The sequence below is a fragment of the Rhynchophorus ferrugineus genome, unplaced genomic scaffold (assembly GCF_030347505.1).
Source record: "Rhynchophorus ferrugineus isolate W39M unplaced genomic scaffold, kcgeb_rfMv2 rfM4, whole genome shotgun sequence".
NCBI classification, from domain to species: domain Eukaryota; kingdom Metazoa; phylum Arthropoda; class Insecta; order Coleoptera; family Curculionidae; genus Rhynchophorus; species Rhynchophorus ferrugineus.
The window spans coordinates 47,150,826-47,177,019 of record NW_027472583.1 but is presented as its reverse complement, the minus strand read 5'-3'; the positions used below and the strand labels follow the sequence as shown (position 1 = coordinate 47,177,019).

At 30.8% G+C, this 26,194-nt stretch overlaps 1 protein-coding gene across 1 annotated transcript in view; it reads left to right on the top strand.

Annotated features, from left to right (window-relative positions):
* Positions 1-1,435: 1,435 nt before the first annotated feature.
* LOC143195180 (excitatory amino acid transporter 3) overlaps positions 1,436-26,194 on the top strand; it is a 45,473-nt gene continuing 20,714 nt past the window's right edge. Inside the window, exons 1-3 of the mRNA XM_076402136.1 lie at positions 1,436-1,578; positions 5,602-5,884; positions 22,497-22,673. Coding sequence (XP_076258251.1) covers positions 5,610-5,884; positions 22,497-22,673 — 452 coding nt within the window. The 5' untranslated portion in view covers positions 1,436-1,578; positions 5,602-5,609. The remainder of the gene's footprint in view (positions 1,579-5,601; positions 5,885-22,496; positions 22,674-26,194) is intronic.

Here is a 26,194-nt window from a genome sequence, read left to right as displayed (position 1 = left end):
CTAGTTCATGAGCAACTTAGATGCTTTTGGCCGAATTCCTTGGAATATTTCGATTAATTGCGAGATGATTGTCAATTGTTGATTAGTTTCTTTTTTCTTGAGAGCTCAGTTGATTCCCATTGTATTTTTTTAAAGAATAGCCTCTACATTATCTTACTGATTGCGTTAGTTATGAAATCTGTAGTTGAAAGCAAATTTTTTATTTTAACGAAAAATTTAAATTGGTTAGGACTGAAATACATAAACTGAATTCATATGGTATGCTAGCAAGATTATCAGACAAAATTAGTGAAATTATTTAATCATTATATTTACGGCATATTCTAATTATAATTTTTTCGCATATTGCATTCTGTCTATTGGAATTTATTGGGTCGCATATCAAACCTCGCCCTGCTGTTTATTATTTTACCTCACCTTTTCATAATGAGCTGTATTAAATTTTTTCACAAATAAAAACAGTTATTGTTTAAATTGCAATTGATGCATATTTTTTCCAGGAAACTGTTTGATCCATTTCTTAAGCATTCGTGGCTATATCTTATCTTTTATGGCTTTTGTGCTGATTTATTCTGTTTATTTATATTTTAATCTATCGACTCATTATCAATACAATATATAGAGTAAACCAGCTATTATTTACCTGTAATCGGTTTATTTTTTATTGTTTCGTAGTATACAGTAGTATTTTCTATTATTGGCTGAGTAATAATATCCAGAGTTTAACGCAGTTCTCATTGAATTGGTTCGTTCATAAGCTTTCATTAGATCGGTAAATATTAACTCTTAATATTTATATTATCACACTTGTTTATATGTGTTTATTGACAACTAAAACATAACATTTTACATAAATCATAGAGCATTATACTAACAATAATGAGGTATCTCTGAAATGTTCAAATACAGACGTTTAAGGATCTGGGAAATTCATTGAAAATATTACAAATAGCAGTGGCTAAGCTATGAAAATTGTGGATAAAAAGTGTTTTTTATTCTAAAATAATTAAAGTATTATCCATTTACTTAAAAAAATGATATTGAATAATAATTTTCTCTACTGTGATACAGAAAATATCAGATAGTAATAGACGAGTAGTAGAATTCTTTGATTATGTATAGTTTCATGAGGATATATTAGTTCCAGAATAGTATAATATTTTAGAAATATTTTAATGCAATTTTTTAGTATTAAAAATCATACTTGACATGTTAAAATTTTCTTGACTAACCATAGGTTTGAATCAATGAAGTTCAATTATGATTTTACTGTTACGAAATTACTGTTAATTCCAGTTTATGCTAAAAAAGTTGTTATAATAACTAAGACCTGATGGTTATGAAGATTATTAAATTCAATTCAATTTTTTAAAAAAAGGGATGGTAAATATTATTTGTATTTGATATATTATACATTATATTACTTTTGTTTCAGGATTTGCTTGCTGCTTTATGGATAGAACGACATGCTTGATTGTAGATTTGAGAAAAGAGCCACTCATATAGCTATAGGATTTTAAGTATTGTGTTGTGTTCAGTTATAAATATTGTTATATAAAGAAGATATATAGGATATAGGTAAGTTTGTTTTAACACTTAATATAATTACAGTTAATATTTAGTCTAAAATTATTTAAATGTCAACAATATTTTTTGGAATAAGGTACAGAAATTTGAATTTTATTTAACCAGCAGGCAACAATATTGCTTTATATTTAAATTTACACTATTAACAGCTACTCAAAATGCAATTACAATAAAAAGTTTTAAATGTTGTTTTTACTTTAAATTGTAATAATTAAAATTAATATTTTATTGAATACAGATCTGAAGTATAGTCATCAGAATCAAACTTTCTTAAACAACCTTTTTTGTTTTTCTTAATTTCTTTGAATTTTTTAATGTTTTTCAAAAACATTGCAATTCGCTAAATCTCGTCACTGCTGGCGATTGGACGACCAAAACGATTATGGATACTGACGTCGGACTATTTTAACAAGTCAATTGAAAAGTCCCCGGCCTACCATACTAAAACATATTTTTTGACAAAATGAGTTTTTTAATTCAACATAATTCCTTTCAAGGGTGATAAACTGCTTTTAGCGACCCTGCAATTTTCATGTCTTCATTCGACGAAAATTTCTTCCCAGCGAGCATTCTTTTGAGATGTGACAACAGGAAAGAGTCGCTGGGGCCAAATCTTCGGTGGATGGCTGGGAGAATACGGCGTATGGATGGATTTTAGCCATCGTTTTCACTGATTTGTGACACGGTGTATTGTTTTGGTTAAGCAACACTCTCTTTTTTTTCAAATGGAGATGTTTTTCGGCGATTTCGTCCCCTTCAAACGGTCAAATAATGCTATGCAATAGTCGCTATTGATGGTCCTTCCTTTTTCAAGGTAGTCAATGAAAATTATCCCATGCGTATCTCAAAATACAGAGGCCATAATCTTGCCAGCCGACTGTTGCGTTTTCCCATGCTTTGGAGCGGGTTCATCGGATGACTGTCGATTGGACTTCGGAGTGAAATGATGGAGCCATGTTTCATCCATAGTCACATATCGACACAAAAACTCAGCTGAGCTCAAAAACTGAGCTCGCGCGTCACCCACTTTACACAGAGCTTTCTCATACCCAAATATTCATAAATGATATGATGTACCCGTTCAGTTGATATCTTTAGACTTCTTTTTCTAGTGTTAGCTATTTCATTCAATTCCAGTTTACGGTCGCTCAAAATTTTTTTGTGGATTTTTTAAACGTTTTCGTCGGTAACAACCTCTTTTGGGCGTCCATTGTGTGTTCTCCGTCTTCGGTGCTCATTTCACCACGTCTAAACTTAGCATATCAATCCTTGATGGTTGATTTTCCTGGGGCAGTGTCTGGAAACTCGGACTCAAGCCAAGTTTATGCTTCAACTGTATTTTTCCTTTCAAAAAGCAATATTTTATCAACACGCGAAATTCCTTTTTGTCCATTTTCTTCACATTAACAAAAGTTGCTTGACTCAAAATGCTATAACTCAGAAACTAAGAACCAGACAGCTGTCAAATTTATACACGCATCTTTTGAGGGTTAGGGCTAACTAAACAACATATGGATTTAATTCTAGTAGCGCCATCTATGTGTCAGGCCGGGGATTCAATTGACCTGTTAGTCTCTAGATTTTCAGATCGTTCTCTATGATCTTGGTCCATGTCTTTTTTGCATGCCTTCCATCCGAAAGGTCTATTTTTTCATTATATAAATATTTCTTTCATATTTTATTCAAACATGCAATCCATTGTAGTTTGCCTTTCTGGATTCGTTAATTAACTGTGTACTGATTATCGCATCTTAACCCAATTTCTTGATATCGGAGAGATATCCACAATTTGTCTTAAGTATCTGATTTGAGAAACTTCAAGTTTAAATATTTCAGATTATAACAGTGTCCAAATTTAGGAATGATACAGAAGTGTTGGAAAAATAAGCATTCGAAAAAATTGGATTTTAATCCTGATTAAATTACATCTTCTCCTCTGGATGTAAGGCGATGGTGATGGTGCATTTTTGGAAAACCAAGACACCTGCAGCTTGGCCAATTCAGCTTTTTTCTTAAATCGTAGAGGACACTTTCTCCTGTTTTGGTAATACCAAGTACATCAACATTTGGTCCAACTTGATGTTATTGATTTACAGTAGCAGCAGTTTAATTCAAAATTAAGTATTCGAAATTAAATGCCTAGCTTAGTTTATTCGCTTGTTCTAATTTTTGTGGATTTTAATAATAATAATAATAGTGATTATATATTGTCTGTATTGAAATATATTTTTTATTATCTCTATGATGTTGATATCTTAAAGATCTATCGAGCTGACAAATAATTATTTTCTCAGAATAAAACTTTAAAATAAACCAAAACTTTTGTTAATTAAATTTTTCTATAATTACCACAACAAAACATTTTTCCCTCATTTAATGTCAAATGCCAATATCAGTTCTATCAATCTGAAGGTCTTGCCTTAATTACATTTTATTTATATTATTTATGTTAATATCTATGTTCCGTAGATTTATATGTTTTAGAGCTTGCTTGTACAACAGCAGATTATTATGTACAGCTAATTGAGATTTTCTTCCAGTTAACCGACACATTCTCTTATACTGCAATTCAACTTATTTTCTTTTTTACTATTAGATTTCAATTTCAACAAAATTATTCCAATGATTTTTCAATTTATTTAAAATCTCATCACTGTAATGATTTTTGAAAGTGCCTATGGTTACTGTCATTTCTTTGTTTAATGGGAAATATATTCCATAAAATAATTTTTGTGGTACGAGAAAAGCCAAAAGTTCAAGAGAGAATTCACATGATTTAATGATGTGTGACATGATCTTCATGAATTTTTTTATGTTCTGTAAAATGGGGTTTTGACGAACTGTTACAAATGTTTAAGAATTATCACCATTTAATTGAAAATGATATAAAATTAAATGAGTTTAGTGTTTTACTAATTTAGTTGTAATATACGAAAAAGAATATTTTGTATTGCTTTGATTCGAGGGACATGTTAATTCTAATTTTATCCCTTTTGATTCAGGGTCATGGTAGTGGACCCAAATTGTATCTGTAGTTATGAAATTACCCACAAAACCCTTTTAATCCTTTTAAACTCTTGATCGAATGTTTGTTTGTTTTATTATTAACGAATGTGGCAATTAAATTTAATAAAATTCATGAAATTTTGATTATGTTCTTATGAAAGATGAAATATTAACATGGCGTCGATTGTGGTTCTACTGTTGACGAATACATGCTACCCTACAATGCTATCGAAAAAACTATTATAATTAGAATTATTTTTGTAGTAGTCTATAAGTAATGAGGGAATATTAATCATTCTTCGCACACAAAAGACTAGAGCGAAGAAAAGGAAAATTTCTTTTTTAAACGTTCATATTCACATTGCATGGCATAGACATATATTTACAGTACATATCTTAGCATCTTAATAGTACTATTCTGTTGGCAATTCAATGAAATAACTGTTAAATTAATTATTTAAAAAAATATCGAAGTTATTGTTTAAGCAAACATTTATATTTTAACCCCCCATAACACCAACTAATTTTTGTTGATCTCATCCGATATCTATTAGGAGACTTAGAAGTGTAACGTGATGTGTGAATTATAAACCGCAATATTTTTTACACCCTTTATATTGGAAGTAAGCTTAAATTACTAGATGATTACGTGTTTGATTGCTGCGATATGACCTCATAACAATTATTTTTTACGATTAAATAAACATATGTTAATTATATTAACAATATTTCGACCAATGAATAATTCATTATTTTCAACTGTTACACAAACAGTTTACCAATAAACAACTTTTTTTGTCATAAAACGACATGTGTGCACCACGCGAATCTTAATGAAATCTGACCCATCATCAGCATGTCCTCGAACCGAACTGAAGCGATGTAACGAACGATTTTTATCTTCTTGCTTATTTATTGTTATGAGTTTTATTTAAATTCGCCTCCTGTCATTTTAGATCTGCATCTCCACAATATGTCGTACTAATAATGAATGTTTTAAACTTTCAGAATATACGATGGCGATCGAAAGTAATCGTATCCGAGGGTGTATATCGAGGAATCTCCTAACCATCTTAACTGTTGTCGGTGTGCTTGGTGGTACCGCCGTTGGACTGTTGATTAGAGCGATGTCTACATCACCATGGACAAGTAGAGAGGTCATGTATCTGGCTTTCCCAGGAGAGATGTTTCTCAGGATGTTGAAGGCTTTGATCATTCCACTGTTGATGTCTTCCGTTATTTCCGCTATTGGATCACTGGACTTGGGTTTATCTAAGAGAATTGCTATTAGGTAAGTTAACAGTTTACTTTATATTACAAAAGTATTATTCAACAGGTTTTCTTATATTGTGAATTTTAATTTATTTAAAATTGAATTTTATAAATAAATATTATATATACTACATTATTCCTTTTATATCACTAATTTTAGCCCCCTATAAAATTACGGAAAAGCATTTATGATAATTACATAAATGAGACTTAATTTGGACTGAGTTGCGGTTATATAGTTACATTTTTCATCAGTTTATGGAGTAATATATTATATGACTTTGATTTTGAAAGTTGAACATATTCCCCCAAAAGTTAAATTTATTCTCCTTCCTCTTAGTTATCTTATAATAGTATTATATTTTAGGAGAGTTCAATTTGCTGCATATCACTGTAAAATTATTAGTCAAATAAATTTGTTACCCCAGCTAGTATACGTCGGGGACATGTCTCATCTTACCAGTCCCATTACATAACTAAACACAAAATATAATATATTTTTAAAGTTATATGGCATCATGGTTCATGGCAATATGATGATACAAACTTTCGGACCGGTCTGATGCTTGTTCGTTATATTTCCTGATACCGAGCCTCTCGTTGCAGTCTGGCGTCCCTAAGTACGCAGATTGCAATGATTTGGACAGGTCTGTCGAATGAAAAGTAAATATATTTGTGAGATACTGACCTGTGGATAACCAAGCTTTAGGATGAATTGATGATGATGATAATAATAACCCTCCATTATTATGGATTATATGTTGAAGCATCGTTGAGAAACATTTACGGTGGCGTAAAAACAGCTTAATTATTTTAAGATATTTCTGTTGTGGTTGAAAAGAGTGGGTGTTTTTTTTTCATCTGCGCCAATTAACCTTTCTCAATTTTTGACGAGTTATCAAAGAACTCTCAACTCTTATTCAATTCCGACCATTTTGTAGTTATTCATGGTAAAGGGCATGACCCTTTGGTAGACTTCGTAAACGCTTGGGTAGTTTCGTATTCCTTTGTCTACAACTTATAATACTTAGATCATATAATTGTACATGATCTGTCGCCGGTTATAACATATTTTAGAAATGGCTTGATGTTATTGAGTTTTATCAGTACATTACAGTACATAAAATAACTTCGTGGTGGTTAACACGGTTCTTTCCAATTCCAACACCCTCCGAGGCATCAACTAACTTGGCGGAATCCAAGTATTGATATGAGCAGTGTTGGATTATATTTTGGGTTCGTTTAACGCTCAATAACGCAAGGGCTATGCGAGGACCTGATTCTGGATCTAACCATTATATCTTCAGCGCAACTGTAAAAAGTCGTATGCAGTCGCGACTGCAGCTACTATTAGAATTCAAAATATTAGAAGGAGTTTCATATCAAAACTACAAATAAATTCCAGGCAGTAGAACATCTAAATGATACAGACATTAATAAAACAGAAAAGCAAATATTTGGAACAGCTGTTGAGTGTGCTACTAAAGTATGTCCATCAGTTCGTTATAAAATGCAGCCCTGGATATCCAACCAATATTTACAGATGTTAGAAGTTCGAAACCAACCAAAACTAATCGATTTCGTGAAATGCAGAAAATTAAATAGATGTGTTAGGAATAAACTAAAACTAGAAAGAAGTCTACGGGAATGGTATTTGGAAGTTGCTGTAACAAAACGTGAACATCAAACGTTTTATCAGACACTTAACAGATTGGGCGGCAGGAATGAATCTACCAACGACAACATTTAAAAAGCAGATGGAATCTTCGTAAAGTCACACTATGTGCGTCTTGAGCGATGGAGGGAATTCTTCATACGACTTTATAATCATGACCTACAACAGGCGTTAACAACTCCATCAGCACCGAGCAAGACCGATGAACTCGACCAAGTTATGACAGAAATGTGCAAGACCAATGTGCAACGTTGTTTTAATGGATTCACGTGTTTCTCACACAAATTTGGCGATCAGAGAGACAACCGGCAGTATGGAAGATAGCAATAATTATATCTATCCTGAAAACAGACGACCATAAACAGTGTAAAAATTATAGAGGTATAAGTCTGCAATCAATTGTCGAGAAGGTTTTTATGGAGATCGTACAAATGAGATTTCAAAAGGCACGCAAGGAGATAAGCCGAGAAGAACAAGCAGGTTTTAGACCCAATCGAGGTTGCGAGGTTTCGCGCTTCTCCAACTGATGGAGGTATGCATTGCCGTTTACTAAGAACTATTAGACTTTTTCAGGCGTCTTACGATAGTCCCATTAGCTGTGGGCAAGTGCCAAATCAGATGTCAAATCGATTTAACATCCGACTTGATCAATGTCAAAAAAATATCGTGCTTTTCAATATGGTAGAAGATGCAGTTAAACGAAAGCATTTTAATTTAATATTCGCTGATGACAGCGCTATATTTGCTAATACGGATGTTGAGGCTTAAAAATTAGTGAAGAAAATATCAAAGTTCTTATAGCTGAAAGATCTCCACTGTAAATCTCATCGGGATCCAGTTGGAGTAAGTGCAGCAGTTCAAATACTCGGTATCAGTAATACAGAAGAGGAAGCAGCATCTTCTGCATACCAAGCCAAAGTAATAATCTCAATGGGTCAAACAACAGTAGCTTTTAATTCTCTAAAATGGTGCGTGTAATAAGATGTGTAGAATAAGTATTACAATCAAGAAGTGTTCTGTTACTGACTGATATTAGAAATGAATACATCCGTTTAAGATGCGAAAAGCAGAGCACAGTTAAAAAACAAATTCAGAGACGCAGATTGCAATAGCTTGGACGTGTCTGTTGACTGAAAAGTGAACAAATTTCACACAAAAACCACAGCGTATTGGTTGAGAAGTAGAGGCTCTTCCCGAACTCTGGCAATGGATTGATGTTGATGAGTCATCAAGCCATTTAATATTAAGAAATCAGAGCGAAATCAAGCAAAGCATTTCTGAACAGCAGACTTTGATAAAGTACTTTCATCGTACATAGCAAACATTTTTTTAGCAATCCAATGCAGGGTTGCTTGTTTTGTTTTTTTTGTTTTTCTCCATTTTTAAACTGAAAGAACTTTCCAAGTAGCGCACTAATGTTGATGCAATGCCCGAGATGTCACTTTTCCAACGAGGTCTAGTGGTGATGCAAATAGCCCAGGTTAGTGTTTATAGAGATATAAGGATTTTTCGTAGATGTGACTTTTTCATTCAAAAGGACTGTATTCAATATCCCAATTATATAATAAATCATATAGTAAATAAAAAAAATATGTTCAGTGAGTAACGAAATATAAAAAATAGAATGATCCGGAAACATTTGAAATAAACATTGATATAATTGACACAAGATTCAATTTAGATACGATAAGAAGGATTCGCGATATCGATATAGACAATACCAGAGTGAATGGAAAGTATTTCGATATGATATGACAAAACATTTCGCGACTGATCCCAATGGGCATTAAGCACACACCTTTATCACCTCTAACAACAACAATAAGATGTTTCGCTAACCGGCTTGGTAGCGCAGTGTAAAGGCGATAGGACGGTCCTCCTACTGTTGCGATAGCCGCGGGTTCGAATCCTGTTGGGGCATGGTCGTAAATTTATATTTGTGATTGTTCTAGGCAAGAGTGTAAAATCTGGTAAGGAAAATGATCTCAGTCACGCCATTATCCAGGCTGGGTAAAACGGATGTCTTCTGGGATGATTTCTAAGTTGGTCATTTGACAGTCGCTAGGCTTAATGCTGAGGACTGTGGTTCGGAGCCCTCGTTCAACTTTAGGCCCAGTCCAGATAAACTCATAATTGGTAAAAGGAGACTTTAATATATATATATATATATATATATATATATATATATATATATATATATATATATATATTATTAAAGGCATCTTCTCTGTTTATGCTTCTGTGGATACACATTAAGAGTTTGAAAAAAAAGTTTCATAGGTTGAGCTTGTTCTTCTTGTGTAGTAAATATATTCTATTTCATTAAAAATTATTAAGAGTAATATCCAACTTTTTGGGGTTAATTTATTCTATATATATTTTTGTTCATGATGAGTAAGATAACTTAGATATGATACCGTGCTATACAATATTTATCTAATTTTATTTTGTGTTACGCAAACTATAGCTCGTGAGCTTAACAATAAACTAATACGGCAATCGTTTATTTAGAGAGTTATGCTAAAGTGGCATTTCAGCCTGTCAATATGCAATAAATTACTATTTTATTTGTATATATATAATACTCTGGATTGGTATCCAACTGTGATGTATATGCTAAAAAACAATGTCCACATAATTTAGCGATTTTATGGTAAAATAACAGATTTCAGAAATAGAGCTAAAAAGTTGCAAATAAATATTGATTTCTAAATGAAGCTCATCAATGGAATATTTAGTTATACCAAATATGTAGTTTTGGTGTTTCTCGATTCAATTCTTTTTTATATTCAAATCAAAATATTTTCACCGTTGCATAATTAGATACTTTTATGTGCTGTATTTTTTTAAATAATTGTAGACCAGCACTTCGGTCGTAATAAATGACTCAAAGGCACCGCAAATAACCAAGTATAAATCTATGTATGAATATATAAATATATATAAATAAACAGAACTGCTTTGTTGAAATATAATTGGATGTTTTTTACTTAATAATTAAATTATAAATTATTGGTTTTTACTCGATTTTGGTTTATATCAAAAATAGGGTACATTATTATTTTTCAAACTTCTACGGTTAGTTTATTTTTTCCATAGTTCAGGCTTTTTTTTAAATGGGGCGATAGTAGTAGTTGGAGTAGATCTCGTTTAAGTGGCGATATATTTACATGGGGTGTAATTAAATTCAGTCTTCTTCAGTTCATATATTTTCTCGATAGGAAAACTACAAGTTTGTAATTCATATTCTTCGAATGTTTTATTGCAGTTTAGCACACTGCCAGTTCCTTAAAATGTAATTCATAGTTCTATCATAAATATTCATTCTTTATTGTCAATTATAAATAAGTGATAAAATGACTAATAATTTAAAAATATTATCCTATGTTGTTTCAAGTTCAACTAGATGTATATATTTTGTAGTAATTTGTTAACAATAATTCATTACGTTGAAAAACTTGTTTTGGTTAGAATATATTAAATGCGATATAACAATGGTGACCTTCTGTTGTAGAAATGATGAAAACAAACTACGAAATCTATATGTTAAACTATTTTTAAATGATTAATGAGGTTGTTTGATTGGTACAAATCTTGATTTTTTAAAAAGTTTTAGTTTATTTTATTATTACAGGTGGATACTTCCAATGAGTTATTTTTCTGATTTTTCTGAGCATTTTAGTCCAGTAAAATTTTGTGCGGTTTATAGGAATAAAATATTATAATATATAACAAACGATAAGTAGAATATATGAGAATGTAAATTGTAAATATTCGTGGGAGCCGGCTTGGTGGCGCAGTGGTAAAGGTGATGGCACGGTTTTCCTACTGTTGCGATAGCCGCGGGTTCGAATCCTGCTGGGCATGGTCGTAAATTTATGTTTGTAATTGTTTAATATTTGTGAATGTTCTAGACAAGAGTGTAAAATCCGACAAGGAAAATGATCGATCCCAATCACGCCAGTAATCAGGCTGGGTAAGACCGGATGTCTTCTGGGATGATTCCTAAAGTACCATGATTTCTAAACTTTAGGCCCAGTTCAGATAAACACATAGTAGGTAAAAGGAGACTTTAAAATATATATATAAAAAAATCTTCGTGGGTGGATCTTGAAGAACTAAATATATCGACGCCAAAATAACTTTATAATCATCAGGTTTCCATTCTATTTCACTACCATTTATTCCAGTTAATATATGTTTTAGTGTATAAACAGTTCAATACGTTATTAAAATGGTTTTTTTTAATTCATTGCAACCAAATGCAATATGGACTATTTAAGCAATACGTATTCTGGTTTATTTACATAATTGGATAAATATACGTATCTTATAATACATATATTATATATTATAATAGTTAAAATCACTAGAAAAGGAAATAACAGAGATTTATTTTATAAGATTATTTTTATTTATATTTATTTTTACAGAGATATAAAATTCTCTCTAATGACCATATTGTTTTGTAGTCTCTACCATAGCGTTCATATGTTATACGAGATAAAGCGTCCAACAACATGCAATTTTGAACAATTTTAGCTTTTCTATAAATTAAATTAATTTTTTATTGCAAACCATAACGAGAATATCTGATGTTTATATCATTATAGAGCATTTAGATGGTGTAAGTATATCACGTATCTTTTAACTTCTGATTAAATTTCTTCCATTCCATTTCATGTCACTTATTGATTTATGCTTTATTTTATTTCATTTTTGTCACTTAGGAACGAGTAGAGCGATATAATCAGAAAATGCTGTCGTTGTAGATCTGTCCTTCTGTGGTTTTGTGTACATATATCATTAGTATTAATCGAAAATAGGTTACCCTAAATTATTCCAGACCAAATATTTATAGAATTGGAATAGTTTTCGTTGTGTTGATTTTAAAGTGTCAAAAAATGAGTAAAATATTTGATCTATTAGATTTAACGTCCAACTTTTATTCGAAACCATGAAATCAACCTTCACCCAATTTATAGATAGAATTAGATAAGCGTGAAATTTTTATTTCTATTATGGCTCGCAATCTACATATAAAAAAGTAATATATTGTTGGTAGATGTTATATTTTTAACGATGTATTATTATTCTAGCGATATTTAATAATATTCTCCAATCAGTTTGCTATTATGCAATATATTTTAAACCGTAAACAACAATTGATTTTTTTCACTTTTTATCGCTTTCGTAAGGTCGCCTAAGGAGCGCCTCAAGCAATGGAAAAAATTTCTTCCTGCATCATCTCAACGTGAGCACAATTACGGAGATTTTTCCATCCGAGTGAGTAACGACAAGATGAAAAAAGGCAATAAATCTTATAAGAATGAGATAGCAAAACTGTAAAAACTATTAAGATTTAGAGGAATCGCCGTTGTAGATACAATTTTCGCATTCCTCAATTTTATGAAGGAATCTTTTGGATATGGAGAGCGTGCGATTCTGTTTTTTGTTGGTTTTTATTCTGATTTCAACTGTAACAGGTCAATTGAAATGTAACCGCTAACCATAGTAAAACACGTTTTTTTTTGACAAAATTAGTTCTTTTTATTCAACATAATTCTCTTTAAGGGTGATACACTTGGTGAAACATTTATTACCAGCGAGCATTCTTTTGAGATCTGAGAACAGGAAATAGTCGCTGGGGGACAGATCTGGAGAACATGGTGGATGAGGAAGCAACGAAGATTTCATCCTTCAAACGGTTTATTACGCTTGATCATCTTCAAACATTGCTCCGAATTAAAATTTCATCAATCAAAAAAAATCATTTTGTGGATTTTTTCAATGTTTTCATCCCTAACAACCTCTTTGAGGCGTCCACTACGTTCACCGTCTTATATATATATATATATATATATATATATATATATATATATATATATATATATATATATACTTCGAACCACGGTCCTCGGCATTAAGCTTATCGACTGGCGAGTGACCAGCTAAGAAATCATCCCTGAAAACATCCGGTCTTACCCAGCCTGGTTACTAGCGTGACTGGGATCATTTTCCTTATGACTTCCTTGACACTTCCCCGTGACTATCGCAACCATAGGAGGACCGTCTTATCGCCTTTACAACTGCGCCAACCATGCCGGTTATGCATTTTTATTTTAATGCTCAGATTTTAAAATGTCAATTACAATGGATTACGGTCTTTCATGATACTCATGGTCTCCATAGATTTGTTTCTTCTCTTCTTTTCTTATAATTTCTCTCCCTTTTATTGATAAACTAAATTAATTCAAACTTATAAAAATATTTGATGATTTATCAGCTTTATTATTAGAAATAAATTGTAGGAACGCGTGGACCACGTAAAATAAAATTAATTAAATAAGGATTAATTTAGTAAGGAGGCCGAACCTAAAAACATAAACGCATTGTGTTTTCGTCACTAATAAAATAAAACTTTTAAAATAAATTCATAGTCCTGATAGAAAACGCACTAACTTGGTTTGCAATTTGAACTTGATATATAAAGTTCAGAGATACTAAATAATTAAAGTTTCAAAATAATTACGTAACAAGATAATAGTCATTCAGAATTCTAAATAACTGATTTCCTAAAAACCGCAATTAAAATACGATAAGATTCATCTGTATCGATATAATAAATGTATATATATGCACTAAAGTTCGGACATTTAACCCATTCATCTTGCTTATTTATTTGTCAATTAGTTTAGTGTAGCAATACAAAAAAAACGAACGATAAAAATGTTATCTTGTTAAATTTGTATAATCATAACAATACTATTAATAAACATTGTTTTTTTTTACACATTTATATACTGTATATTGACGATGATATCAAACAGTATCCATATTGTAGTAGAAGTTAATGAATTGCAAATGGTATTGTAGGGTAAATTTTATATGGCTCGGTGAATGGAGGTAAAGCGAAATGAAACTGTGGTGTTTACATTATGTGACTGTTTTTATTAAGGTAATATAAATATGTAAAAATAAAAATGATAAAACGGATGGCAGCGGTGTTACCTGGAGACGAGGCTTGGGCAGTCGATGGCGGCACGTCTAAACCAAACGATGGTCGAGTACTGAATGAATGGAAATACCAATAACATCCCAGATAAACGTCTCGGGGTTGCCAGCTATTCTAGTTGGCGCTACTGTCACCCCGCCCGTGTTCAACATCTGGGATTAGATTTCTGGGTATTTTGTAGACCGTTATTCCACGATGTAAAATTCGACATGCCTCAAGGTCGCTACAGTATAGAAATTAAACTATAGAAACAGAAATTTCTAGGTGAATTGAATGACAAGCTGATTAAAATTATATAGATTGGGGATTGGATATTAGAGCATATTATTTTATATGAAGCACAAATGGATAACCACCATTATCTCTCAAATTTTAAGCTGGGTTATCCGAGAGCTGTTACATATTTATTTGGGATCAAGTTCAGACAAACCGAACTATATCTTTGTATTGTGTACTATACTATATATTCACTGAATGCGAAGGAGCAATATATGTAGAATACTGGGTGTGGGCTCAGATGTCCCATTTCAGCATTACAAGATAAACAGTTTATTAGTAATAAACGCTTAATAAAGGCATTTGAATATTATAGAATGAATTCATAGTTGGGATAATTTTATTATGGTTTAATCAATAAGCTGCTATTGATGTTGCAGTATATCGAACACTATACCATTTTAGAGAACTTAGTTTAGTATATCTTTTATGAAATACGCTTAGTACAATCTTAATTATACATTGATCGATACTACTTTCGTTTGGGTTTCGATTAATTTAGAAGTAAGGCCAGTGCGGAATAAATACGTCAGTATATATTTGCCTAATTAAAATAAAAATAAACTACTTAAACTAAAGTTAATAAGCATTATAAAAGTTCGGGTGGATTATTTAGCAACCTTCTTTTACTATGTTACATTATTAATTGTCATTATGCAATTCTTCTTTGTCTACATAACGGTAATTAGTGGTAATTAATTGAAGAAATTTTCTTTTAGCAGCGTCGAATTACTAGTTACTTGTTATTAGTTACTACGAATTACTTATCTCTTTGAATCAATCTCTTTGATCTGAAGAGAAGTTAGGAGCACATCCACACTAACCAATGATAGTTGTTTAATTTTAAATCTAATTTGCTTAGTTTTCTTGTCCAGTTTAATTTACCTTCGAGATGTTTGTCAAAGTTTTTCGGTGATATTGCTTGAGTAGTTGAGTTTCCTGATATACTTGAATGGTACAATTAACTATTAAGCCGTATTTGCCAGTATCTAATTCAATTGTGAATCTTGTTGACTACCACTGGATTATGTGACTGTGTCATCAGCAAATACTTCAACCACTGTGGCATTGGTTGTTGGGGGTTTAACGATCGATTACGTCTGTATTTTTAAAATTTAGGGACATAATTCTATGCCTTTTTAGAATTAATAAAATCTACAACGAATTATTTATTTGCTTCTTCTATCAAACTGTATCGATGATGCTATCAAACTGTGTCGATATTGCGGTAGAAGTTAATCGGTTGCAACTGATAAGTTAATATCAGTTTCAATCTCCAGAATTACCTGCGGACAGATGAAATAGGATTACTGTCATGTTTTCTTTGTATAGCATTCTTGGTTGGTCCTACCATACACATAGCAAGACATCCATATTATGAATATGGGATGCGAAAAACCTTTCTTTTATACCGTTGGAGCTGTTGCCGACATGTGAATAAACGCCGTCAACGTAAATAGAAAATAACTAGTTCAATAACCTCTAATAATTGAGTAAGGTTTCGCTGAACTTGACAACAATCTTCATCCTTCATCCATCCATCCCGAAATCGCCCAATATGAATCTCTGGAACGATTTCCAGCAAGTTTTTTTTACTAATATCCTCATAATATTCTTTGCACTTCAGCTGCAGTTGTTTTGTACCTAAAAGCAAACATCAACATTTCTCACAATGAAAAGAGAGATTTTGCAATTGAGATATTAAATCACCGTTTGTCATTTTGAGCCCCTATGGTTCTCGAATTCGTTTTTTGACCACATAATTTTCATTCAATGCATAAAACAGTTATCTTATAGTTTCATATATGTAGATAATAGGTAATTGTTTTAGCTTATATCAGTTACTTATTTTTTGCATATTTTAATCATGATATTTTGCATCATCATTAGGGCATATTTGTTAATTATCATAGGTTTCAGTTTTCGATCAGAAAATTGTTTATTTATATCGCCGACATGTTCAAGCACTCTACTTAAAATACATTCATTGTTTTTGTCAATAGACGCGTAAAGATAATAATAATAGACGAATAAGTCTGAAATAATTGGAAGATATAATATAATGCTGGATAAAAAGTTATTTGAAGCCATACTACTAAAAACCGTATATTAAAATTGTATGGTATTTATGGCAATGTGCTCTACTTTCAAAAATGTCTTGCTCGATTTTGTTACATAATTTTCGACGTTTAAGATGACACTGGAAGTTCAATTATTCAAAAATCCGATAAAATACTTTAAAATCTTGAGGTAAAATCACTACGAAACTACCCATTGACTAGAAAATTTTAGATCATTTATATACAACTACATACCAAAGAAGCTCGATATTTGGGTTTAATATGAATTAATTATATTTCCAACCGCTGAAGTAATGTTATTGAAGTAGGCAATTAAGATATCTATCAGAAATGGGCAACAGAAAAGGATTTATCTTCCACCATGATACTGCTAGGCCATCGACAAAAATTCAGAATTCGACTACAATTTGTATCGATTTTTGGAAAAAACTCTTAATATTGTAAAGCTAGATTCAAATAAGGTTTTTGAAAAAATACTTAATTTAGTTTTTCACTCAGAAATATTTAGAACTGAATAGTCTTTAAATGTATAGGAATCAATTTTCTTTGAAACACGAACACGTAGATTTTTTTTCTTAACCCATTATATCGAAAATATTAAATTAACGATTCCTATTAATCGATACCACATTGTCTGTTGAGCATCATTATTTAAAACGAAAATGAATCAAGTTTTGGATACCTTCACAAGACTACCTCTTTATATAATAATTCATTTAGTGATTACTAATTTTTGGGTGTTCTACTTGAAATATTCTTGGAAGCTTCTTTCTGTGTAAATAATTCTTGATTTCTGTCTGTGCCACAAACAGATATTATTATTAACAGATATTATTATTATTAGAATATTTTTATTCTAGTTATTGTTATTTGCTCTTTTCATCTTTTTAAACAACTTACGAACAGTTTTGTTATGCTTATCAGATATTCGTTCTTCCCTATATATTCCTTGATGAAAAGCGATGAAATGTGTCTTTATTGAAACTAATCATATCTGGTTATAAGAAATATATGATAATTATTCAAAAACTATCAAGCCTCAGGTACCTTGGCTTTAAAAGCTAGTGATATTAAACACCGATTGGCAAATTATATAGCGATTCGGAAAATAAATCTTTAATCTGGCGTCATATGTTATCAGCCGTATGTATTTCGAAATTTGTAATACTTTTAGAATAATACATTATTTGATTCATTTTTATCACTAAACATATATCATGCTATTAACAAACTTTTAATAAATAGGCTATAATTAATTAGAATTCATTTATAATCGGTGTCCCGTACTTTCTGCAAGTAGAGATCACAGTTAATTTTTCAATTAAATACTTGTTTTAATTGATTGAGTATATGTATCCATAACAGCCTTCTTCAATGATATAGAACCAATACTGATCACTGAAATTCAATAGTAGCGGAGGTTGTATCGCATGAAAGTACAATAAACGGAAACTGAAACGGCAAATATCAGCACCTGACTTCTACAAATCATTTATTTACTAGATATTGAGCCATCATTTGTTTTTAAAATAGTTGCAATTTCTCGCGCAATGTATTCATAGGGTCGTGTGAGTTGTTTTCCCATTCTTGTACCAAAACATTTACCAATTGCTTTAATGTTTTATACAGAAATCAACTCCTTATTTTCTGCTCTAGAACTTCTTGTAATGGTTCAATTATGTTGAGGTCAGCTATTATGTTGGCCAGGGAAGATGTTTGATACTCTTCTGACGCTCTTCAAACCAAGAATGAAACTTTCTGGCTGTGTGTACGGGAGCATTATCATCTTGGAATATATTTTTTTATTATTTATTTATTACATTGTTTCCGTCTAAATCATAATTTGTCTTTATGATAACTTAAATCTAGGCATATAACTAGGAGAATCCGTCGGCCCTATCTCACTCTCTCGAGTAATAATGTTTATACATGTCACTGCTGCATTTTTATTATATGTACCTCACTAGACAAGATCAGACGGTTTGATTCTTTTGAGTCTGTGCCCTGTTCTGGTGGTATATAAAAGCTGCAATATTTCAATATTCTCATCAAAATGTAGTCTTTCCTCATGCCCCCTTGCAATTCTCTTGATTTCTTGACTGGCTGTGGGTTTCTGAAGGTCTCGATGTAGGTAATAAGTCCTATAGTATTTGGGTGAGCCACAATCCGTATGTCCATATAGGTTTCAGTAATTGCTTATATAATAGCAATTTATTATGTACTGATAATTGTGATTTTCTTCTAACTAGCCAGTACAGTTTTCTTTATATAGATAATGCATTGGTCCTAGTAGACTTCCTTATGGTAAACATGGTTTGGCTTCTTTTATTGTGGAGTAAGCATCTTCTTGTTTGACTCTAAACATTCTGATTGTAACGTGTGATTTTAATAATTCGGTGTGTTGTTTTGGTAGTATTTTCTGTAGTTTATGAATGAGGCCTTCATGCCAAACCTTATCGAAGGCTTGTACTACATCTAAGAATATAGCTGACCATACTTTTTCACTTTCATAGGCTTTTTCAATAAAATATGTTATTCGGTGGACCGGTTGAGTGCTTGTTAATAAACCCAAACTGGTGTGTTATTATTTTTTTTCTCTCTATGACTGGTTTTATTCTTTTCAACGGGAGTTTTTCAAAATCCTTAGATATTACTAGCAGCAGTGATATAGGTCTATAGGCTTTTATTTCGTTTGGTGACTTCCCAGGTTTTGGGATCAATATAATTTCCGCCATCTTCCAAATGCCTGGAACATATCTTGGAATATGTCCTGGTTTTATGACTGTTGGGCCACTATTTTTGCAGTATAGCATTGGTTTCCATTATAAAGGGTTTCGCATTCTTATCTCTTCCATCAATGTTAGTTTTATAGAGCTCTCACTGCATGTTATATGTCGAAACAGTATTACGCAAGTTATTGTTGAGTTCTGAGGCCACTTTTGCTGTGGTAGTTTTGATCCCAATTATTCCTAAAGTTCATAAATATTTACCAGTGTCACCTATGGGTTTCATATAGCATGTCTAGTGTATGCTTTCATTACCGTGCGTATTATCACTCTTGTGACGTTAAACACTTCAATTGTTTTCGATACAGACGCTCCCGCTTAGCAAGCACCAACAATTTGCCTTTTTTCGAAATATTTTTGTTTTAACTTCAGTTTGATGATAAACCAATTAGATGAATTTCAAATGAAAGGAATATTTCACAATTAAATATAGCTCTATAGTACTTACAGTAATTTGTTTCACCAGTCATTATATACGAATTTAATTTAAACTGGAGAATAAGTCACAATCTCGGGTTATTCTACAAACGGTTTTAAATACTTCACACGAAAGCCTTTTTATTAACTTCTAAAAATTAATAATTACTGTTAATTTGTTATTGCTTCTTAACATAACTATAATAGCAAGTTTACTATCACGATTAAGTTAACTATATTTAGGCTGAATTATTATGATTTTCTTACGACAACGAGCTATCACCGCCTGCCAAAAATTTCATTGCGGGTTAGTTTTGTTGTAATAATGTCAGCGGAAATCTGACAATTAACCTAAAGAATATTGGACTAATAAAATCTGATTTTACTTAGAATTGGAAATCTATTCTTAGCTCCGTTCTATTTGTGGGACGTTGTTGTTGGGAATAAATCACTTTGAAACAATTCCCAAATTATATTATATGGTATTTTAGAGCATTTTCTATTAAAATAACCATTTTATATAACAATTATTATCTCAATGATATTTTCGATTCAATTCAATTCAGACTGATAAGGTTCTATTAATTATACTTTAAATTAACATTATCTGGAATATTTTTGCTCATTTTGTTTGAGTATTCTGCATTAGGTTTTGGTAACTTTAGTTATAGTATTCATAATTCTAATCTCAATATATAAATTGATGTATGCCAAAGAGATTCAATTATTGTTTCATCAAGTATTAGCGAAATATACTTATTTTTAAAGGCCATTCGTGGTTACATGTAAAAATTAATAATTTTCATTATTAGTGGAATAATATTCTTTGGTGTATTGAATCACTCCCATAATTCTAAGGAACCTAGATGTATTTTCTCAAATGATAGTGCTGAGGTAAATTTGTGTATTTAACTGATGTTTTCATCCAATAATTTATTTAGGAGCATATTTTCTTTTACATATTATCAAATCGTCAACATTAAATTAATTAGAATATAAATTAATCTGATTTGAAGAAATAAGTAAAATTGTTTAGTTGAAAGAATAAAGAGAGAATTAATAATTTTAATTAGTATTTTTCTTTCGATAAAAATATAGAAGTAAAACTTTCTTGGGTCCGTTTTTTTTGTGTTACTTATTTACAATAATTTAACTCTTGTAATATAATACTATTAATAATTTACGCAAAACGAATATATTTGCTTTGTATTTTTATTATTTAAATTATAAAAGAATTAAATAATAATTTTAATTATTATTCAAAAATTTATGATAGAAATTAAACATTTTAGGAAGAAGAAAATGAAATGAATGAAAAAAGAAAAAGTCCTTCTGGAAACATTTTATAAAATTTGTGATTTTGGTAGGGCATCAAAATGTTAAAACCTACTAATTAATTATAATTAATTATTAATAATGAACCAAAACAACATTGATAATCTTATTGCAATAACCTACCTTACGTAATAATAATAATTTAATAATGGATTTGTCGCATTCCAGATTGTTCATGACACTGACTTACCTCTAAATGAATTGTCCATTATAAATCAATAGCTCTTTTAGCATCTCAGATAAGAAATAAACAAAAGTATATTAACAACTTTAAGTGAATTTTACATACTACTATTTTCAAGAATTAGTTTATATTTCAGATTTTTATATCTGTAATAATAATGATTGTCTTTCTGGTTTCCATAATAACACCAAGAACAATTTATCATATATCATATTGATATAAGTATATTATTTATACATTCTATAAAGTCTTTGCAGCAACTTGAAAATGTTAATGCTATGTAAAAGTAGTGAAATGAATCACTAATTATGTCTCAGTAATTATTGTATTATCGTGCTTTCAGTTAATTTTACAAAAAATCTTCCATTTTCAACATTCAACATTCAACATTCTCTTGTTCGATATCGAATATATATAGCCATATATGTATTCAATCTTTAATAATATGTTTTGGAAAAGTAGTTTCGGTTTTTGATACAAATTTATAGATATTTCAAACACCAATCAATGATATCATATATATGACGCTATAATGTATTATTTTCTGCGACTTTTCAGTCAAAATCGTAATTCTATTACTGTGAATTTTCTGAAATGCCTTTTCGAAAGGTATAATTAAGTGATTTTCGCCATTAAGTGCTTTGTGGGAAGTTTTGTAGAGCTGGGACAAAATGGAAGTCAAACGGAGTAATTAGTAAGGTGATCTAGCATCGTTGCGGATTACAACACGTTTCTTATTGATCAATTCGGGACATTTTTTTAGATCTTCTGCTTCAATCGTATTATTGTTATAGACATCAAGCACTTATTAATACTATCTAATATGTAATGAAGATACTCAAATGTTATGTTTATTTTACAGGTCTATTTTATACTATGCCACAACAACCATATGTGCAGTGATACTTGGAATCTTGCTTGTAATTGCAATAAGACCTGGAGAGGGAGCAGTTCCATGGAAACCATTAAATGAGGAAGATTCAAGTCGAGTACTTACGCGTCACGTACTCACACAAGACACTTTATTGGACCTTGCTAGGTACGTCTATATTATTATTCGTTAAAGGCCAAATTCAATTCAATATTTTTTGTAGTTAAAAGCACATAACACACATATTACAACTAGGTATTATCTACAAATTTTTCATATTGTTTTTAATGAATGATCTATCACTGGTGCTCTCCATATAAGTTTGAAACACTTTTTTTTACACATAATTTATTAGTTAATTTTAACTTTATATTAGTTTAAAGCATTTTCATCTCTTCAAACTCGAGATAAGGCCACTGTTGTCGAGCAGTTCTAGTTCTTCGACGTTTTTTTTGTTTACTCAATCTCTCTTGAAGTTTTTCCATAAACCGTTTAATTTTTCCACTGACCGTTGGTATCTTTGTGGGTGTTCTCATTTCAGATTGGGGTGTTAAAAACATTGTCTTGATAAGTTTGGATCCCATAATAACACAGAATAGGGCCACCTTGGCTTCAACATTTGCTTGTTTAACAAAACGTTTTTTTAGTACTAAATCCGATTCATATCCATTTATAACAGTTGATCATTTTATTTTACTGTGTTCGCATACGAAATTACTCCAGAACCGATTATTTCTGGCAGGTCAAATACATACTTGTAGATTTCGTAAAATTTAATCGTATTTGCTATTTGTTAGTTCATTTTGTAATATTATTGACAGCTGTACTCTATTTAAAATTATCTCAATATTATTAATTGTAGCGACTAGTGTAGTATCATTAGCAATTATGGCCACTGATACTCATTCATATTTAAGGATATCATTCGTATAAAGTAAATATAATATTAGTCCATGGACACTACCTTGTGGTACACCCGCATAGATGGGTTTCAAATCCGAATATGGGCAACATATCTTACTTTCATCGGATCTGGCTCAACTGCCTAGGTACTTCGTTTGCCCATTTGTATTCGAGACCCTCATATCATATTTAATAAAATATTTCTCAATTTCATCCGTAATAGGATGTATTCGATTAATTGTTGATTTTTTATCTCTAAATCCAATGTAGTGAGACGAAATGAATTGATCTTCTTCAATAGTTACTTACAGACAGTTTAAGCAAAACATAATAATCAATCTCTTGATTATGTGCTAAGATCTAATTTTTTGTTTGAATTGTTGGCCCAGTTCATTTATTACAGTTTTATCAGCAGCTCCTTTGTTGTCTTTGATTTATTGATTTACGTTTTTTTGCTAAGAGCTTTTTCTTTTCGCTTTCTTATCCTTTCGGTGTTTGTTACGTTTCATTATTGTTACTTTTTTTTAAATGACCACAAACAGTTCTGTTTCGATATTTAGCTGTTCAGTTGCTTTCAGGAGAATATATAGATTAATATTTTGTTACAGGTCTATTCTGAATAAATTCCTGTTGTCCATTTGTTTATTAATGATGCTAATGAAATATATTAACGATTGTATGTAGCTTATCGTAAAAATAATTTTCCTTTACAATATTCGCAGATTAATTAAATCTAATATAGAATGTTAGAATTGTATTACAATATAATCTCGTCTCTTAGATGAAGCTGAAAATTAGCAACATGGTATAAATATTAAATATAGTTAGTACAAATACAATATAACAGGGAACACAAAGTATACAGGGAAGTTTTCAATAATATGAACGATACAATAATTTAGAATAATAAAACACTGAGAACGAAAATCATTATTATACCGATATTTTGTGGTTAGATGCATTTTATTAATTTATATGAAGTCTTATACTGCACAGTTGTTATTACATATCGTTGTTTACTATTATTTATTACAGACTTGCTTACATTGTGGTTGATTCACATTGAATTTCTTTACACTGTGTTTTTTGTGGCATTCTTGATAAAATATATCGCTCCTTCGTATGTGATTCATATTCAACATAATTCCTTACTGATATTCTACACTCAAATATAGGCTCCGAATGTAGCTCTGAGTGTTACTTGTCAAGCTTTGGACAAAAGATTATTTTTTACTTTGGATTATCTAGCTTGGGTGGGATCCTAGGTACCCGGACTACTGGTCTAGGTGGAACTACTGACATAATTCAACAACTTATCTTTTTACTCTGAGATGTTTGCTCTTAATATTCTGCTAACCATATTTATATTATGTTTATAGTAAAGGTGGTGCAGTCTTAAGAGTCATATTTTATAATATAGAAAATCTAAAAATCTGCATGTTATCTATATTTTTCAGGAGGATTTCCTATAATATAAGAATAACTAAATTGCCTTATCTGTAGAATAAGTGAGTGAGCAAAGATCAATAAAGAGTACCTACAATCAATTCAACAAAATCACAATATCACTTTTTAAAAATATTATTCTATAGGACGGAAAGTAAATTAGTTTAACTAGAACCCAGTTTAAATGGAGGCACTAGTAGACACTTAATACAATTATCATTGTTTGATGGGTTTATTTGCATTTCTGTATATGAAATATTGATAATATTATATAAAATTGGATTTTTTCTTAAATAGTAAAATTAGGATAAAGAGACAATAACCTTGTTTAAAATAGTTCATGATATAAGGAATATTCATGACATATAAATAGTCGTCAATTGAAAATGAATTAGGGAGTGCTACAGTGTCATCGAATTAATGATTTTCTATATATAAGAACTCGATATAAATTGAATAAAGTCCCACTTGTATTCAGAACGTAATATCATGGACAGTGTTTAACAGAAATTTCCGTCTATAAAATATAGTATAGAATCATAAATAAATATGACTGCTACTGTACGTATGCATATATGCATCTAATTTTACAATGTTTTGTGATACATACAAAGTGTCATTTTAAGCGATGATATAAATGATATACATGTTTCTTTGACATTGACTGAAATGTGATCAAATAAACTAAACAAATTTTCAGAGTTTCATCTATAATTCTTAAGATCTGCTCTTAGGTTTGTTTAATTATAATATATACTTTTACAATCTATACAACTTCTTCGTTATTTAATAAATCCTGAACCGTAACTTAGTTCTAATCATCAGACTATACGTGTCAGGATCACAGTCTGGCAAAAAGTTAAAAGTTACAGTAATTTATTTGAACCAACTTTTGTTATTCTGAAAGGAATGACTTGCTACCAAGCCTATACTCCATGTCTGATTTACAGTGACTTGTATCTGATTGTAAGTCTAAAAATGAAGAAAATTATCAAAGTAGTATCAAATCGATCTACCAAAAATTTTTAAAAATTCAGGGGAAAGTTCTATTTATTCCATTCGATTTATTGAGTCAGACCTTACAGCGAAATAACCAATTCATTACCCAAGATATAGCTATGGTTTCATGGCTATTTTTTACATTTCACATGAGAAGCAGTGGCTCTTCAAAGTCTACTACCAAATGTTTGATGATCAAAATTCAAGATGGTCAGTTCCGTGAATGATTAAATATATGCTAGAGAACATCGTCACTGTTTGCTGCTTAGCTTCCACGAAATGGAAAACAATTATTTTAATAGTAAACTATGTTTAGTCTTAAAAAAACTTCATAGTATTCG